The sequence below is a fragment of the Trachymyrmex septentrionalis genome, unplaced genomic scaffold (genome assembly GCF_001594115.1).
Source record: "Trachymyrmex septentrionalis isolate Tsep2-gDNA-1 unplaced genomic scaffold, Tsep1.0 scaffold44, whole genome shotgun sequence".
Taxonomy (NCBI): domain Eukaryota; kingdom Metazoa; phylum Arthropoda; class Insecta; order Hymenoptera; family Formicidae; genus Trachymyrmex; species Trachymyrmex septentrionalis.
In genome coordinates this window covers 1,208,117-1,221,790 of record NW_017305611.1, presented here as the reverse complement: position 1 = coordinate 1,221,790, position 13,674 = coordinate 1,208,117, and the positions used below count along the sequence as shown (strand labels likewise).

The 13,674-nt window shown below is 41.0% G+C and overlaps 1 protein-coding gene across 14 annotated transcripts in view; it reads right to left on the bottom strand.

Annotated features, from left to right (window-relative positions):
- Positions 1 to 13,674, bottom strand: part of LOC108751379 (microtubule-actin cross-linking factor 1) — a 102,843-nt gene that overhangs the window by 12,053 nt on the left and 77,116 nt on the right. For 8 of the 14 annotated variants that reach the window (XM_018491501.1, XM_018491504.1, XM_018491506.1 and 5 more), the window contains 14 exons: positions 13,348 to 13,571; positions 12,484 to 13,278; positions 11,523 to 12,376; positions 11,003 to 11,292; positions 9,843 to 10,886; positions 9,273 to 9,750; positions 9,001 to 9,170; positions 8,098 to 8,919; positions 5,160 to 7,981; positions 2,386 to 4,510; positions 2,054 to 2,301; positions 1,627 to 1,680; positions 732 to 809; positions 131 to 302 (listed from right to left, as the gene is read on the bottom strand). In XM_018491501.1, the coding sequence (XP_018347003.1) occupies positions 131 to 302; positions 732 to 809; positions 1,627 to 1,680; positions 2,054 to 2,301; positions 2,386 to 4,510; positions 5,160 to 7,981; positions 8,098 to 8,919; positions 9,001 to 9,170; positions 9,273 to 9,750; positions 9,843 to 10,886; positions 11,003 to 11,292; positions 11,523 to 12,376; positions 12,484 to 13,278; positions 13,348 to 13,571 (10,176 nt within the window). Of the gene's footprint in view, positions 1 to 130; positions 303 to 731; positions 810 to 1,626; positions 1,681 to 2,053; positions 2,302 to 2,385; positions 4,511 to 4,962; positions 4,975 to 5,159; positions 7,982 to 8,097; positions 8,920 to 9,000; positions 9,171 to 9,272; positions 9,751 to 9,842; positions 10,887 to 11,002; positions 11,293 to 11,522; positions 12,377 to 12,483; positions 13,279 to 13,347; positions 13,572 to 13,674 lie in introns of all 14 variants that reach the window. The other 6 variants (XM_018491500.1, XM_018491503.1, XM_018491502.1 and 3 more) reach the window with 3 other exon arrangements.

The window sequence follows — 13,674 nt, the reverse complement described above, 5'->3', positions numbered from 1 at the left end:
AAAATAATATAATACTCTATTTAAATTTAATTTAAAGCAAAATTAAAGATATTACCACTTAGGTTTGCGTTATATAACATTTTTTTCTTAGAAGAACAAATATACTTGACCTTTTTTTAAAAATTCTTACCCGTTTGCGCCAATCTTCCCAGCTGAAATTAGCAACGCGATCCAGCTCTTGAATGTAATTATATTTATCCTGTAAACGGCGTTGTCGTTCCCACGCTAGCATCCAAACGTGACGCCACTTATCCCAGAGAAGCTTAACTCTCGGACTGCGGAATTCCGGCTCGGCTCCTTTGCTGTTTGTAGAAAGAAAAAATATGTGTATAATACATAAGAATTAAAAATATGAAAATGTTATCTTATTAAGATAATTAATCACAGAGATAATTTTAAGGAAGAGGTATAACAATGAGAGAGGTATAATCTTTGCATAAACAACTCAATAACAAGTTCAAATGTAAATGTTGCAGAAAATCTAAGACTTCACACTTTCAGTACAAAACAAACAATTTTTTGAACGAACAATAACAATTTATCAAAACTTGACCACATGTCATCCCGCAAAAAAATTAAAAACAAAAAAAAAACAATAATCCCATTACAGAGATATTAATGAGTCGTATAATAAGTTGAGTTGTACGATAAATGTAGCAATATCTGTATGATTCGGATAAAAATGATAAAATGGCGCAGAATGAACTGAAATAAAACTAGGTGTAACGAACCTTCCTTTGGGCGGGAAGCGTGGACCGATGTGTGGCAATGAAAGATCTGGTGTTCTGTCACGACCTGGGCTGCCTCGGCTAAACAGGAACATGCGTCACATCACTCAAACATTCTCTACTAAATAAGGCACCTATAAAACGCTTTTCTTCGCGTCTCAATACAGCACTCTGGTTCGTAGATTGTTTTTCTTGTGAGTATTAGATTATAAAAGTGTAGAAAATTAACGCGAGTTTTTATCAAGTGTCGATTCTTACGTACATGTAGAAATTATATTTGATATATATTTTTGAAAAAGTCAATTTCACATTATGTTGAAAAATAGTTAATCGTGTCTTAAAGCTATATGTTTGCATTATAATGACGTAACGTATAACACAAAATGCAAAAGAATATATTAGCTGCATTCAGCAGAAGAAGTACTTTTGCATTGTTGTAATATTCTTTAATATAATTGATTTATACTTTTAAATCCAGTGGGAAACTAAGACCACGATCAATCATATTAAAAATTTTACAACAATAGCAAAACTTGATTTTCTGTTGAACGGCTGCGTATATTGGCTAATATATCTGATTTTCTTAACACAGTGCATTGTGAACAGTAATAAGTTTATGCATGTAGTAGTCACACACGAGTGAAAAGCAAATGAGTTAATGCACTTAATTCTAAATTTCTGCTCCTGTTGCTGGATACTGTGAAATTATTGTGCGAACAAGAATTATCGTGTGATGAGAATGTTGTGTACTCAATATTATAAAATCGTACAAAAATAAAACGCATACATTTCTACTGAAAATGCATAATAGCATAAACACAGAACACTGTACTTACGAAATGATTACGTGATTAGGATAAGTGGAAAATATTTACATATGTTATGATGAACAACGCACCTTTGTTTACGAGGCTGAGGCTGCTCATGCTCGTTATCCTGATAGAGATCCTTACTGAAATCCCATTGCAAAAGCATATCATGCGACAGTTAAATACACATAATACGAAATTTGATATATAAAAGATAATAAAAACTGCGAGCATCTAGCAAAATAAAAGATTCTTTCAAAACATGATGGTCTGAAAATTTTCCTAAAATTGCAATATGCACATAAAATTTGTGAAACACAAGTTAAAATAATTAACACAGATGCAATACATATATAAACAGAATGCAAACAACACTTAACGATTCGAGCATAAAGTAAGCATAATGGTGCACAATGCAGTGCATATTACGTAGGTATTCATATTTCTTCACAAAAACAGAAAGAATTTTAATTGTATCAATATATTGTATAAATTCTCGCGTTGATAAATACGTACGTAGGTGCTGGTGATCTGACTTTCGATATTTTCCTCGTGTCTTTTATTGGCTTAATTTGTCGGGCTTTGCACACGCGATCAACCTCGTTTTGTCTTCGGCTGGTATTCTCCATGAATTCTCTGTGATCCGCGATAAGCATTTCGAGCGTAGCTCTATCATCGGGCAAAGGTTCCGCTTCTAAGGCATTCAAAGTATTCTCCAAACCTTCGAGCCAAGCTAATAATTCTTCGAGAAGATTATCAAGATCCTGCAAATTCACACATAACAACAATATTCATTTCTTCTATAAGATAAAATGTGACTTATATAAGATATTTAATGTAGTACAAACCTGCAGTCCCTGCATATGATTTTCTAGTCTTTGGTTCCTTTGATAGGCCCATGTTGCCACTTCTTCCCATCTAGACTGAATAATTGTGATCCAGTGTTTGATAACTGCGGCGCCGTCAGGATGCGCTTTTCCAAGAATAATATGTGCCAACTCTAATGTGTTGTCTTTTTCAATTTCCTTAGTTTGTAACTCGCGGAGGAATCTCTGATGCTCCATTAATTGGTTCCTGCTCTCCTGCTCGTCTTCCGGCAGCGGTCCAGCGAATCGTAGCTTCATCTCCGCGTCACTCAACCATTCCAGTAACACGTGAACGGCTTTATGCAGCCGTTCGGCCTCTCTAAGAGCTTCTTCCAATAGTCTGGACTTCTTCGTCGAGAGACTGGTTACTCTATCCCAGAGACTATTTAATTCCGACAACTGTGATCTGATCATTGACGCATCCTCAATGGAGGCTTTAGATTCCAATTCGCGGCCAGTTTTAATGACGGATTCCATTTGTGAGGCGCGTAACTCCAGATCTCTTTCAAAGTTCCTATGTTGCTCCACTAAATTGGTTACCGTATCCAGGTCACCATAAAGTGGTCCAGGATTGGCCAAATATTTTTCGGTCTTGCTTAACCATTCCAACAGCGCCTGAATCGCATCTTTGAATTGTCCGGAGAATAGTAAGGCTTCCTCCAATTTTCGTTGTCGATCCACGCATTTACCGCAGACCGTAGTCCACTTATTCTTCAACTCATTTAGAAGTTCCCTCAAGGCAGGTTCATCGGATTTCGGCGCCTTATCTTTCAACGTTTTGCCGTTCTTCATGGTATTGTCGTATGTGCTCTGCTTAGCACTCAATGCCTTTTGTACCTCGCGGTGTCTGTTAAGACGTGATTTAATCTTGTCTGGATCATTGCCGCCAAGTCCATCGGCAGCGACTTCGTCCAAAGTCTTCTCGGTGTCATCTAACCAGTTCATCAGGTTCGACCAGCTGTCGTGGAACTCTCTAGCTTCCTTGTAACCGTGATCTAAAGCTCTCGTTCTCTCGGCTGACTTGGAAACTACTCGTTCCCATCTGTGTTGCACACTCACAAGCAAGTTTCTTATAAGAATCACATCTTGTTTTTGAGAGAAATATTTGAGATGGGTTCCTTTTTTGTCAAGATTTAGCATAGTTTCGCGATGGACACCGACGTCCTTTTGGAAGGCTTTGTGTTCCTCGATTTGTTGAAGTATAGTTTCCATGACTCTCGAGACCGGTCTAAGATTCGTCAGAATCTTTTCAGCGTTTGTCAACCAATCGACGAAAGCTTGTAACGCGTCATGGAACTCAGTGGCCTCCTTCAGAGCAATTTCTAACTTTATCTTCTTATCGCTGGCGCGCGAAAGCACATTGTCCCATTTTTGCTTCAATGTTCGCAGATTGTGATTCAATCCACCGGCACTGCTCGTATCCGCTTTCTTCAAATATTCCTGTCCTTGTTGCAGCACCGTTTCAACTTTCGGACGGTTTTGTTCCAATTCGTTAAACACCTCCATAAAGCGTTCCAACTGTTCGGATGCAGTCTCAGGTAATCCACCAACTGGCTTGGATGCTACTATCATATTATCTACGTCGCCTAACCACGACAGCAAGTCCTGTATCTCAGCGGTGAAGGATTGTGCCTCTCGTAAGGCATCTTCTAATTCTCGCTGGCGATCAGCAGCGCGTTGCAATAGATCTCGCCAACGACGATTCAAAGTGCCTAGTTTATCGGCTGTAGTAGACGCTTCTGCAGTACCTTTGCCATCCTCAATCAATTGTCGTCCAGCATCATTTAGAGTGTCGACGCTCGTCTGATGAGCTTGTATATCGTTTACTAGGACCTTCAGTTTGGCCAACTCGACTTCGATCACTTGTGGATCACCTGCCACTGGTCTGAGATTATCCAATGTCTTATCAGTTTTCTCGATCCATACTAACAGTTCATCTAAAGCGTGCTGGAATTGACCGAGTCGTAATAACGCATTCTCCAGTAATCGCTGTCTTTCTACCAAGCCTCTGAGCAATCCGTCCCACCGTTTATTCACGGCACCGAGCGGTTCTTTGATGGCTGCTGCTTGTTCGGAGGATGTTCTTTCCGTTAATTCAGCTGCTTGTCTAGATATGAAAAGACGATAATAATGTTAGAAAATGCATCGTCATTTCTCTTGATGTTATATAAAAACGTATATGTTGCAATATATACTCGAACCACACAACAATGAACCACATCTACTGGGAGGACGGGTATAAAAATTTCAATGAGTTTAACTACCGGAGGAATTAATATCAACTGGATATTAATCACTGCCGTTTCCATATTATTTCTATCAAAAATATAAATTATATTATCATCTACGAATTCTCGTGATTGATCACTCGGTTTACCTGCTACATGCGGCTGAGTAATCTGCCTTGAGGTAACATAAAGGGGGAGGATCCGATTAAATGTGACGCAAATTGTTAAGGGGCAGCAAGATTATTACACTAAACAGGGGGAAATAAACGTTCAGAACAATACGAAGCCATGCTCTAACTACCAGCGACAACACAGAGAGAGATTAACTTGCCTTGTCAGACTCCTATGTTCGGGAACCGGCGCAGAAAAACAAAAGAGACGGGATTAGATTTTACATTTTCTCGAAAGTCACTCATCGCAAATAATTATCGGACGGGAGTTGCACAAAGGGGACAATGCTGCGCACTGAACTCTTTGTAACGCCACTTACATGTAAATTCTGTTTTAACTTAAAAATTAAATCGTCACCTGTTCAACGCCTCGACCTTCACCATATGTGGATCCACCTCGGCCTTGAAATTGGCCAGCTGCTTGATCTGCTTCTTCACCTCGTCAATATCGCTGCCAAGCGGGCCCATCTCTTTAAATCTATCTTCGGCCTCTTGCAAGAACTCCAACAGGTTCTGCAGCGTCTCATGGAACTCCATCGCTTTCTCCATGGCATCGATCAAATTCTCCTCGCGTCTGGCGTACAGAGCGGTGACGTTGTCCCAAGCCTGATCCAAATCTTCAATGTGCTTTCGTACTTCAGGTTTGTCCGGCTCGCCACACAAGCCCATCAATTCGTGTCCTGATGTTCGGACTTGCTCAACATCTGGCTTGGTCTGATCGATCTCTTGTCGAATTTCTTGCAACGCTACTTGCTGTTGCTGGATAGCAGCTGGTTGAGCCGCCGGTGGCGCCTGTCCAGCTAGCGCATCTTGCAGTTCTCTTAGAGTGGCCATGACTCCGTTCAGCTCGGCCCAGAATTTTTCGGCAACAGCTAGAGTGTCATCTAAAGTATGACCGCGATCGGTCGTGGCCTTTTGGACATCGGTCCATAATCTGTTAAGTTTATCCAGCTTGCGTTTGATGTCTTTCACTGCCGGATCGGCCCTGTTGCCAGCTTTGCTGATCACATCGTCCGCTGCTTTTTTAACAGCCGCGTAAGCCTCAGATCTCTGAGCAAGATCGTCTGCTAAGGCGGCATTTTCTTCCATCTGGTCGCGTAAACGAGGCGGATGAGCACTGATGGGTTCAGCGCCGTTCACCTGATCGGCGGTAGAAGACAATGCACGCAGCATACCCTCCAGTTTATCAGAGAACTGAGAGGATTCCTGCAGTGCCTGCTCCAGCGCCTGTTGCCGGCCTCTTAGCTCGGCTCTCAATGCCGCATAGCGAGCGTTATCATTGTCCAAGATGTCTTGCACTTTTATACCTTCTTCTTCGTTGCACAACTTGATGAGCGCTTCACCGGTCTTATTGAGCTTCTCCACTAGAGGTTTATGCTCATTAATGCTCTGTATAAGAAGCTCATTTTTGTCCTGTTGCGCCGCTATCAAGTCGGGCCGCAAGGCTGGCATAGGTAACATAGCGACTTGTTGTTCAGCTTCCTCGAGCCAACTGACCAGGCCAGCGTGAGTATCGCGAAGATGTTCTGCTAACGGTAGAGCTTGTTCGAGAGCCCCCAATCTGTCCGTTGATAAAGCCGATACAATTTCCATTGTTTCGCGCAAGTCCTCCATCTTATCTCTGATAGTAGATGTGTCTTCGTGCTGAGCATTCTCGCGTATTACTTTCTTTGCAGTCGAAATAACGTCACGGACTCTACCTTTCTGACTGGATATATCATCATTAAGCGCTTTATGTTCTTTCAATTGTACTCTAATAATTTCAGGCTCGCTGCTGGGTGGCTCAGCCTCTCGAAGTTGATTGTCCACTTCTCTAAACCAATCGAGCAGATCGTCGATATCGCCAATCACCTCCAAAGATCGCTGTTTGCTCAATTGAATTCTTTCTGCCTTTCTTTGGATCTGTTCGGCAATTGCATCAAATCGCCTATTATCCCTGGTTACGAGACCTTCGATTGTCGCAGCACCTTCTCCCGGCGACATTTGACAAAGCTGCGGGCCGACAGCGTTGATCTTGTCCAAGACGGGTCTATATTCCGATATCTCCATCTCGAGTCGGATAATTTCTTCCTCACGAGGTTCGGCGGATTGCAAAGCAGCCTCCGCGCCTTGCATCCAATCCATCAGACGATTGTGATTATCATGGAATTGTTGCACCAATGGTAAGGATTCTTGGGCATGTTTCAAAAGGTCTGAGCCGCGCGTGACAAGATCGTTAAATCGTCGTTGCAGAGAGTCCAACTTGTCCTTCAGTTGAAGTGCTTCGTCGCTAGAGATGTGTTTCATTAGTTCTAGGCCGGAATCTACGGTACTGTCGACTTCCGTTTGTCGCGTGGATACTTCTTCTGTAAGATCCGCGAGATCTTCCATTTGTTGTAAAAGCTTTTCCGTATGTACAGCCAAGATGCGATACTTCGACAATCGGATCTCCATGTTCTCCATCCATGCTTGTAAATCTTGATACGTGAGAACCAAATGACGTAAGCCTTGTCTCGAACGTTGTAACAAGCTACCGAGAGCTTCGGATCGTTCAACCAAAGCTGCGTATCTATCTGCTGCATCCTGAAGTTTATCAGCCAACGTAGTAGCCTCATCTTCGCCTACTAGCGACATAAGTTGGCTAGCTATCTCCGTGAGTTCGCTAAAATCTGGTGTCTTCGATATAATATCCTCATGAAGTATATCATGTTCATTGACACGCTGTTGTATTTTCTCTTCGTCGGTAGGAACCAATTCCATGTCCCTGACTTTCTTCTCCGTCTTGTCCAACCAAATAGTAAGTGGTACTAACTTATCTTGGAATCGCTTCGCTACCGTCATTGCTTGCTCAAGAGCATCCATCCTCTCCGCGGCACTTTCCGTCAGATTATCAAATCTGCCCACTAGATCATTCAATTGTTTCTCAATGGCCTTACGCTCCTTTGGGTCCGCATCGGCGGCTACTTCTCGTCCCATATTATAGAGAGACGTCATAGAATTTTGACGGTCCATCAACATCTTCTTCAGGAATTTCTGTTCTTGCAGTTGCGCCTTCACGACTTTGTAATCTGAAGAAGGTGGCTTTTGATTCGAAACCATCTCTTCCGTATCGGTCAACCATTTCGCTAAGCCATCTAAAGCCTCTTGGAACTTGCCCGACTGCAATAATCCAACGTCCAACTTGCGATCACGCTCGTTCAGCTAAAAATAAATAATTATTAATTAAGTAATGAAATAATATATGTTGCTAATTTCGCATAAATATGTCGAATAAATATATACATTCCTTAATATTTAGATATAGATCGAATGCTTACTCTATCTTTTAAGTCGTTCCACCTTTCGTTCATTTTATCGACATCTTTTTCGATATTACTGGTATTGACATCTCGTCCTGCAGTTTGTATGAGGCCTTGACCGAGCGCGTTACAATCTTCAACGGCGTGTGCTAGTGGTTCAATTCTTTTAATTTTGAGAGTTCTGAAGTCTTCCTGCTGAGCTTTAATAGAGTCCACTTCGGATCCCACAGGTTTAAATCTTCTGACTTGTTCGTTTGCATTATTGATACCCTCCATAACATTTGCATGCAATTGATAGAACTCTTGTAACTTGTTCAAAGTAGAAGTGAGTTCATCTTCTCTGTTACGCGCTCGCTCATCCAGTTTACCAATTTGCCGTTTAAATCCGTCAACCTGATCTCTTGTGGCTACAGCGTCAGCAGCAAAGCCATAATCAACCAAACGTTCGCCACGATTCTCCAGATCGCCAATTTCTTCATAGAGTTTGTTAATTCTGCTAACAATCTTGGCAATATCCTCCAATTGTCCTCTTACAATCTTGATTTCTCTACCAGGTGCTTTCATGGAGTCTAGATCTTTTTCAAGAGCAGACAGATATTGATTAATCAATTTCGCTTGATCATTAAATTGCGCGACCGCTGTCGCTGCACTTTGCAGTTCGTTACATCTGTCATCTAGTTTCGCTTGCAGGTCGTTAATGCGATCAGTAACATTGTCAATTTCGTCTTGTAAATGTGTCGCATCGACGCCTTGCTCGCCGGCTTTGTTCACAAGATCATTAGCCTGTTGTCTTACACACTGCAAAGGTTTCTTCAAGCTTGTTGTTTCCTCTCGCAAGTTCTAAAAATTACATAATTAGTATATATTTTGTATTAATTGTAGTTTGTATTTTGTGCGTGAAAATAAAATAAATCTAATTACCTTTATTCTATCAAGAAGTTTCGGATCTTTAGCCGCTCCGCCAAGAGCATCGTGTGAAGCTAATTTATCTTCACAACGTTGTAAACCATGTTGCAAATCGCGTAAGTTTTCATTGAAGTCCATTAGGTGACGTGCGGTATCTTCCAAAGATTGTGTTCTAGACAGCAAGTCTACAAGAAATATATAATTAAATTATAATATTATACAATAATACAAACGCAAGTCTAAACTAATAAATTAGGATATAATTACAATAGTGAATTTTAACATACCATTATTTAATTTATCCCATCTAGTTTTCATAGCACTAAGCTCGTTCTTTACATTTTGCTTATCAATATCACAAGCTCCGACAAATGTCTCGCCTAGCATCTTGTTATTTTCGAATTCTCCAGAATGTTTCCATACTTCGTTCCTAAACGATGATAATTCTTTCAGTTGTTTCTCGATGTCCTTGCGTCTAAAGGAAGTGGGAATCAAACTATCCAATTTATCTTCGGCTTGTCGAAGCCATGGAAGAAATACATCTTGAGCTTTATAGTATTTCTTGCAATGTTCCGCGCAAGTCTGCAACCGAGTGTGCCTTTCAACAGTATCCTTCTTCAAACGATCCCACTGTGACTGCATCTTATCCAAATCACGTTGAAGTGAACGATTTTCAGTTTTCTGAGACCGCGAAAGTATGTCGCGTCCTTTGTTTAACAGCATTATGACTTCGTGTTCTTTACCCATCACATTACGATAAACAGGCTAAAAATTATGTTTTGTTTTATCCATAAAATAAAACTGAGAAGATATGAAACATATAATTAAAAACAGAATTTTTTAAATATGATACATACCTCGTGATGATCAAGTTGCTGTTGCAGTATTTCTCTATCAGCAGACACTAGCAGTTTTTCAGACATGTTTCCAAGTTCGTCCGCGAGCCATCCCAGAGTTCTGCTACAGGAGGCCTCGAATTGTCTTCCATCTCGCAGATTACCTTCGATTTCTGCTTTTCTATGATCCAGCTTCTTCTGTAAGTTATTGTACATCTTGCCGACTGTGGCGAGTTTTCCTTGAATCTCGGATCTCGATGCTGGATCACTTAGAACCTCACACAGCTGTGCACCGGCCATTTCCACGTCCGCTAACAATGGTCTCTGACCTTCCAATTGTCTTTCCAGATTCTCGATCTTACGAAGCTGTTCTTCGGGATCCTTCTCAAGAGTCAACTCATCTAAATTATCTGAGATTCCTTGCAGAGCGTCTCGCAGCCGGTTAAGACTGGCATCGAATTCACGACTAGTATCAACAGCGTCACCTAAACTCTGAGCCCTTTCGTCTAGTCTTCCCATTTGATCTGCCCATCTCTGTAAAATACTCTGCAGTTTCGCATTTATCTTCTGACCATCTATCGAATCTATGGATATCGTGACGAGGATACTTTCTCCGATTTGTACGAGATGATCCAATTGCGGTTGCTGAGTTCTAAACTCCTCTCGCAAAACCTGTACTTGTTGCACTTGACTTGCGACCATGCGAGGATCAGCCGAAATTGGTCCTAAAGCGCCCAGCATACGCTCTTTAGCGCCAAGCCAAGAATTAAGACCATCATACGTGTCATAAAAATCTTTAATATCTTCCAGGAATTTAATTCGATCTTTGCATCTGTCCGAAATTGATCTCCACCGACTAGCAACGTCTTCCATCTCGTCGTTCAATCTATCTACACCGTCAGCTCCTTTCTTACGTCTGACTAAATCACGCACTTGCGTTCGAGTACTATCCAATAGAGATTGCTTCTCGTACATCTCCTCAATGAGGACCTTAACTTGTTTGACCGTTTTGTCCGCATCATCTTTAGTTGCAGGCATGCTTTCTTTAGGCAATTGCCGCTGAATCTAATGACAAAAATTATGTATTATGCTCTGCTATATAATATTTTTTGTAATGTGTATTCAAATATCAAATATACATTATTAATTAAAAATGTAACGTTATTCTAAAAAATAACTACCTTATCTAAGAATTGTGAGAGTGTTTTCAGATGATCCAAATGTTTCTTCAATTCCTCCCTAATATTATCTAATTCCGTTTGTCGATCCGACAATCTGACACCGAGTAATCCGTATCTGTGATTAATTTCCGAAAGTTGCTGTTGAACAGGCGATAATTCCTCGAGATGAAAACCATCTTGGCTCGAACGACGGCTACTGAATCCACTGCTACCACCTGGGGAGACCGGACTTTGAACTGCGTAGGATTTAGTAGGTGACGGCGAGCGACCGTCTTGTGACATTCGCAGTACTACAAAAAAAATGACAGAAAAAAACGATCAAACGTAACGGAAATAGCAATGATCATGTGCTGAAAAAGATGCAATGTGAAAGATATATGAGCTAGTTGTTGTAATTGATAAGTTACTAAATTGGTAACAATTGATTTGCAAAACATCAACGTGCAAAGTTTGCATTAAAATCATGCTATCGAAAAGTACCTATGCAAAATCGTAGATGTAATAGTAGTAAATGTAATACCTGGTCTCTTCGTCGGACTGGCACTGCCACGTCGACGCGTTGGACTTTCGCCGCGTTCCTTCATCAAACTGTCGTAAGCAATACCGAGATCATTGATTTTATCAACTGTATTACCATAATCGCGATATTCTTTTTGTATAGGCTTCAAATCCTCTTGCTGTATTTTCAATTTATCCAAATCTACGGCGACTGGCTCAAGTCCTTGCACTTTGTTTTCTGTACGAGTAAGCCAATCAAGTATTTGATCCCGCAACTTCTCATAGGCTGTGTGTTGCTCTGCCCTAGATTTGCACAATCGTTGTTTCTCATCAAGCAGATTGTTTAGTTCCTTCCACTGAGACTCGAGTGCTTTGATCTTATCTCTAATCGCGCCTGCTTCGGTTATATCCTTCTTAGAAATCAGATTCTTTCCATTACGTATGAGATCTTCGAAGTTTCCGCGCTGATCCTCGCGCATGTCAATCAGTTGAGCCATCTTAGCCTCGTATTCTGACATGTCAAGCTTGTTCAGATCTCTTGAATCGAGAACTTCCATCATATGCGCATACCAACTTTCAAACTTGGCCACGTCTCCAAGGAACTCGTTCAGGGCCTGTGCGATTTCATCCAGAAATTCACCGCGCCTCAAAGATTTATCCATCAATTTTTCAAATCTACTTTGCACATCCTTCAGCTTACTTTCGATACGTTTGGCAATGCGAACATTGCTCGAATTCAAGAGCAGATCCTGAGCATTCGCTGTAATAGTTTCTACGCTCAAACGATGACTATCTAGGTCTGCTTGAAGTAATCGCTGTTCTCTTTGCTGTTCCTCCAAGCGTTCCTTCTGCAAACTTGCTGGACGTTGAAGCGACCTATAGAATTATTAAACGAGTTGTTAAAATATAGTTAAGATAAAGATAAATTTAAGATAATACAAAATAATTCAGAAATGATATAATTGTATATCTCCTATACTTACTTAAATTGACTTTCAACATTGTTCAGCCATGCAACCAGACTGTCCAGTGCATCTTGCACTCCTTGACTTCTTACTAACGCTGTGTCAAGTTCTTGACATTTATCAGCCAGAGCATTACTGAGTTGTTTGTACTTATCTTCTACTGCCCTCACTGGTTCCTCAAGCTCTCTAGCCTCGTTGATCGTTAGTTGGCCTTCCAAAGAATGTAACAGCGCCTCAACGCTGTGTTTAGCATTGTCGATTAGACGTTCATTAGCAAGGAATTCGTTGTTCAACGCCTTAGCTTTGCTCAATTGATCCTCTACTTGTTTCGGTTCCGCGGCAACAGGTTCGGAAATAACTCTGATAACTTTCGGCTCAACGTCTCTCAACCACGTTCTAGCTTTGTCTAAAGAATCGTGATAATCTCTCTGTTTGCCGCCAACTCCCGACAATCTGTCTGACAGGAGATTCGCTCGAGATAATAGATCTTTGTATCGAGCAGTTGCATTGGATACTTCGGCTCGTACCGGTGAATCTTGGCTAGCTGTGGGCTCTTTATGTGGCAATCTTTGCGGCAAGCTGGTCCTGAAGTCGTTAAGAACTTGAAGATACTCTTTACTCTCATCAACGAATTTCTGTGCGGCCATTGTAATAAATCTCAAATCTGCTTGATGAGCAATAACATCACTGATGAAATCGCGAGTTGTATCTGTGCTGGTACTGAGTTTGTTCAAATCGGACAAGGAACGCTCCTTATCCTCGAGCACGCTTCTGGCTTTATCCAACCAAATCGAGAACGTCATCAGCTCATTCCTGTATAAAACAAATCAATTAAATTTGGAAGACACTAAATTATATTATAATTACATGAAAGATACTGACTTGAACTTTGTCAGTTCATCTCTCGCACCAATAAGACGTTTCACTAATTTGTCAGTACGGTCTAATGCTTTGTCGAATCGAGTTTTTAAAGATCGACCATTCTTCTCTAATGTGGACACTTCGTCGCTAGATAACACGTTACTGCCAGTCAAAACAACTTGTCGAATCTGATCTAGACAGGATGACACGGGTCGACTGTGCGATTCAAGATCCTCCTTTATTTCCTGTAAGTAATACATTTCGTACGTAATTATTTAATTTTATAAAATAAATATATTTAGATCAATTGCCCGATTAACACAAATTATAATTATATAAGTTCTACTG